Here is a 5,477-nt window from a genome sequence, read left to right as displayed (position 1 = left end):
TCTTAAATAAATTCCGCATGTAAGATAATATTACAATATGTCAACCCTGAAGTTACTTATATTCGCCCTTGAACTTCTGTAATACATGCAAAGGTAACCCTTTGTGTGATATGCAGATTATGCATGAATTGCAAAAGAAACACAAACCCGCCAATGTAACACGAATAAATGGAGGGATCAGAGGTTTGAAAACAAAAGTAACAAGCATAATATTATAAATTATTCAAAACTCTTTCCTTCCCATCGCCCACCTCCCTTAATTAAAATTAATTCAAAGATCACAAAACCTCCGGATTCGGGCGTACACGTTTTAAGAGATACTCGACTACTCGAATAATGATAATCCCAGCCAGCGATGCTGGGGCGCGAAGTCAAGGACAACCTGGGACCTGGGGCGGAAGGGAGAGAACTGCACCAGGACCGAACACCTGGAGTAGTCTCCGTTCCGAACGTTTTCCAACCAACAACAACCCAGCCAGTCAATAATATCAAGGACTGCGGAGATAGCACGTCGTGCATCATGGCTTCCGCTGCTTCTAATGAATGCTTCTTCGAGGGCACAGAAAAGCTGTTGGAGGTCTGGTTTTCCTCGTCACATCCTAATGATTCTTGTGACTTACGAAGGATTGAAAGGTAGATTCTGTGTTTTTTTCTTTTATTGTTTGTTTGCACAAGGACTTTCCCTTTTATTCTTTGCGTCAAGTAACAGGTCTAACCCACTGACTTTGAAATGCGCCATCGCCAGGCCGCAGGCTTGGACTATAGTATTTTCTGCTAGCCTCACCCGAGGTTGTTGAGTACACTATTGGCCGTCAGTTGTTCATTTTATTGCAGCATCTCATATTTTGATAATGAATGTTCATCTCTTTGTCGAAGGGATGCTCCCATGAGATCTAAATCTAATCTAGATCTAGACTATCTCGGGTTCACTCTCCGAAAGGCCTCACTCTCCCCTTGCCACTATGCCGGGCTTGGGTTTGGTCACCGGCTTGCACTGCCCCATTCCTGGGCCAGTCTGAGTCTTGTCTGTGTGCCAAGCACACTATTATTATTATACATTGAATATAATAATATAATGTTTTCCTGCATTTGTTCTAGATCTAGATCTAGATTAGATCTAAACATAGATCTAGTTGATCTAGATCTAGATCTAGATATCTTGATCAGACATTTATCATGATTTCACATTCAGGAGTTAGGGTAGATCTCTAGATCTAGAATCTAGATCTAGAATCTAGTTCTATCTTCATAGAGGGCTATGGAAAAAGATTCAAGTCCAGTTGCGCAGCAGGACAGGACTAGATCTATTACACACTTGAATGTAGTACAGCAAGCACCAAGCACACCTCTGTGACGTGGTTGGCCCAAATATAGATCTAGATCTAGATCTAGATGACGTATTTTTGCCATCTATTTTTGTTGTCTTCCGTGGCTTCCCTCGCCAGTTGACTATATTCCACTGTGGTGGGCCTGCTTTGCCACTTACTGTGACTTACTGCACGATGGGCTAAGTCACTTGGTTTCATCACCGACTGCTTGGGCTGTGTTTGCGTTACATTATGTGTGTGAGCGCGCACGCGTGTGTGTGTTTGTGTGTGTGTGTGTGTGCATGCGCGCGCTTGAGTGTGTGTACAACTTTGGGTAAATTTATGGAATGAAAATTGCTGAGATTGTTCTCATAAAAAATACAACAATGTAAATTAATACACACAACAAATAAAAAACCAACAGGGCGAGGTCTATTCAACAGCTATTGGCGAGGGAAAACCAAGTGTCTTGGGACAAAAATGGGGCCTAGATAGCGGAAAACGTCATCTCTATATATTTGGACCAATCACAGAGAGGTGTGCTAGGAGCTTGCTGTATTAATGTAGCTTCATGTGACTAATACTATCAGCAGGGCTCCCCATTAATATGCACAGCAGACATGCGTTTTTACGTATTAAACCTGCAGATTACCCCCTTTGAGTTTTGATGGTGCATCGTTGACATTAAAATTACTCTTTAAAATTTCGTTTTGGGGGTTTTCAACGCTTTAAAACATACTATGGTGTGCGTCTGGCAAGCATCATTTTCCCCCATCTCTATCCGGAAGCGGAGTCAATGATTTGACGCCACACCCACACACATACACGGTACTGTTAGTCACCTTTTGTCTGTGACAGAAGCAGTTGACCTACTTCAGCTGCACACAGTTTCTGGCGACACAGGTTTGCTACAGCAGAGAAGCTTCGTGCACATTTTGGTTCTTTCGCATTTTTGCCGGTGTCGTTCCTTGAGCTTACCCCTGCCGTGAGATTACCCCCTTCCTGCTTTGTCTTTAACACTGATAAACATGAATTGTCCACCATTTTTACAATTTAATCAAAAGTCTGGAAAGACGGGAACGTGAACCCTGTGATGGCTCTGAAGAATAATGAATCAGTTTATTTTCTTTGTGTATACAATTGAAATTGATAACCCCTTTTGGTTTGTCAACTTAATTTTATTTTTGATTTGCCCGCCCAATCACCACCACCCATCCCCTCCTCCAAGTGGACACAAATCTAATTCTAGTCAATATTACTCATTGATTTCTTGTTGTTACATGATCGCGCACACAGAGGTGTGCTAGGTGCTTGCTGTAGCTTCATTCATGTGTAATAGTCCTGTCCTGTTGCGCAACTCTGGACTGATCTTGTAACATGACATTGTTACACAGTTAATTCAAAATTGTTAGCATTCAATCATAGTCATGGTCACTCTGTTGTGAATGTGTGCTTGTGAGTTAAATGTTTACAATACATGATTCAAAAATTCGTAAAATTAGAATATAATTGACTCTTGAGGATTAGTTTGTCAGACATGAACAAAAAAACCAACAACCATTTTAGTTTCTAAGACAAGGGTTTGAAACCCCTTAAATAATAATAATAGAGATGCATATGTATAGCGCATATTCCCACTCAACAGCAGGCTCTATGCGCTTTACACTATATTATTACCCCAGCAGACCATAGAACACTCCGAAACATTCTCAGCTTCCCATGAAGCATACAGTGCAAGCAGCTGATTAAGCGCTCAAACACTAACAAACTGACAAGATCTTTCGCTGTCTATAGCCGGGTATCCATTCCCACCTGGGTGAAGTGAGGAAAATTCGTGTAAAGTGCCTTTCCCAAGGACACAACGTCGGGCCCCTGACGAGATTCGAACCCACGACCTTACGGTTGCGAGTCCGAGAGCCTAACCACTAGGCCACCGACGCCACCTTAAGAACATAATGTGTATCGTTTGCTTCAGTTGTAAAAACATATGATTTTGAGAAATAAACAAGCAACAGTGTACAGGACACTTATTTATTTTTACTTTCGCTTTTGGAAGACATAGATGTTCATGCTTGATTTATGTTTTTTCTTTTTGTTTAGGAAAGAATGGGATGACCTTCTCAAGCTTGTCAAATGTGAGGTCATCAGCTTCATGAGGGACGACAGCATGGATGCATACGTCCTCAGGTACTTAGTACAACTGTCTGTGCTTCGATTTACTTGCAATATTTCTCTTCCTAACTTTTCTTCCTTTGTAATCAGTTTTTAATCAAATCTGATTAGTGGTTGACTGTTGGTCCTCCAACCCACAGCAATAATGGTTATATTATCATGTGTCATGACACAGTGGAATCAGGCGCTTGTCAATATTTGGGCATGTGGAGTTATTGATATCATCTGAATACGTATTCATTTGCCTTGCTTTCAATGAAAAAAAACCCCCATCTATCTCAAATAGAAGTCTAGATATTTGCGATTGAGGGAGACGGGGTCACCAGGTTTCAGTGATAAAATTAGCGAGAAAATGGCCGCCAAAGTTTGGTTACTTCAGTAGCTTGAGAGTCCTTGAAAACTTTAAAATTCCATATCTTGTGCCTTTAATAAAGTCTTTACAGCAACATTCTCATGGAAATGTATTTTTTTATAAATATAAAAGGTGTTGAGCAAAAAACAAAAATTCGATAAAAATTGTCAAACTGACTGAAAAATGTCTATTTCTTCGTCTTCGATTTCATAATTTTGACGAGCGCCCGATTTCACCGCACTGCCTCACACACATTATGTTACTTCTGGATAGTTTTTTAACAACAGTGTCTTTTGCATTTAGTGCATATTATGTAATGTGGGACCATCAGATTCTCTTTGGTGGCTGTGTTTTCAGTGTTTTGTGACACCCTTGAATTTTTCTTATATTATTTTTAAGCTGTCCATCATTTTTTACAAGTTGGCCTCAAAACCTGTCCACAGCAGTCTTTTGGGACAAACTTTCCTGCCTATCTGTCCTCTAAGCTACAATCAATGCCAAGAAGCTCTTATGACAGATGCGAATTTTGATGGAAATGAAATGGAAAGATAAAATTAATATTTTTGGATTTTAATTTAATCATCTTTTGACTTTTTCAAGTCTTTTAATTAAGTTGCCTTAACTCAGACCCTGTCCATAGTGGCCACCGGTCTAGAACGGCCACTTTTTTCTGTGGCCTAGAGTTTTATCGTTATGGACGGGTTTGAAGGTAATTTGGTTTCAGCATCAGAACACTGTGATCATAAATAAACATTAAATAAATATTGAAGTCGGTCAAAAAAATGTGAATAAGGGCAGGAATAGCTAAAATAACTTGATGATTTAAGCAACAGGTTTTTCCAAGTCTCTTAACCGTTTTTTTTTTTACTGAAATTTTTACCGTTAAATTTTTAACCGTTTAATCTGTTCATTGACCAAAACCAAGCTGTGCTGTGAACTGTTGTGAATGGCACCAACTTGTTTTTCTCTTACACTCTTATGAACATATCGCGACCTCAGTGCTTTCTTGTCGTATCTCCTTAAACTATCTCTTTGCTATGAACTGTTTTCTCTGTTATATTAAAAATGGAGATACGACAAGAAAGCAGCGGGGTCGCGTTATGCAATTGCGAACGCTGTAAAACTCTTACTAAAATAAATTTTCTTCTGTCAGTTTTGTCATTCTGAAATTGAAATATGGTCCTTTTGTTTTTCTCTCCTCATATTGTCAGTGAGAGCAGCATGTTTGTGACCAAGGATCGGTTCATCCTGAAGACATGCGGCACCACCACCCTGCTCATGGCCGTAGACCGGCTGGTGGAGCTGGTGAAGCAGCGCTGTGGCTATGACACTGTGGCCGTGAGTACACGTTGAACTATTGTAATTATTGAAAGGGAAGGATTTTCCTGTTTGTGTCTGTTTCTTTCTCTGACTTTTGTTTGACGCGGGGAGTATTGCATACAAACGTAAGTCATTCTTGGCAACTTTTTAGATATGTCTGTATGGAATACTGCCCTCGTTAACCTCCCTTTCTCTCTCTGTCTCTCTCTCTTTCTCTCTCTCTTTATCTCTCTCTCTTTCTCTCTCTTTCACCCTCTCTCTGTCCCATCTCTCTCTCTCCCTCCCTCCCTCCCTCTCTCTCTCTCTCTCTCTCTCTTTCTGTCTCT

The 5,477-nt window shown here is 40.4% G+C and overlaps 1 protein-coding gene across 1 annotated transcript in view; it reads left to right on the top strand.

Annotated features, from left to right (window-relative positions):
* The first annotated feature begins 143 nt into the window (after window positions 1–143).
* LOC101862194 (S-adenosylmethionine decarboxylase proenzyme) overlaps window positions 144–5,477 on the top strand; it is a 25,674-nt gene continuing 20,340 nt past the window's right edge. Inside the window, exons 1-3 of the mRNA XM_013084613.2 lie at window positions 144–633; window positions 3,408–3,494; window positions 5,043–5,169. Coding sequence (XP_012940067.1) covers window positions 356–633; window positions 3,408–3,494; window positions 5,043–5,169 — 492 coding nt within the window. The 5' untranslated portion in view covers window positions 144–355. The remainder of the gene's footprint in view (window positions 634–3,407; window positions 3,495–5,042; window positions 5,170–5,477) is intronic.

Source organism: Aplysia californica, unplaced genomic scaffold, assembly GCF_000002075.1.
Source record: "Aplysia californica isolate F4 #8 unplaced genomic scaffold, AplCal3.0 scaffold00305, whole genome shotgun sequence".
NCBI lineage: Eukaryota > Metazoa > Mollusca > Gastropoda > Aplysiida > Aplysiidae > Aplysia > Aplysia californica.
This window is presented reverse-complemented; position numbering and strand designations above follow the sequence as displayed.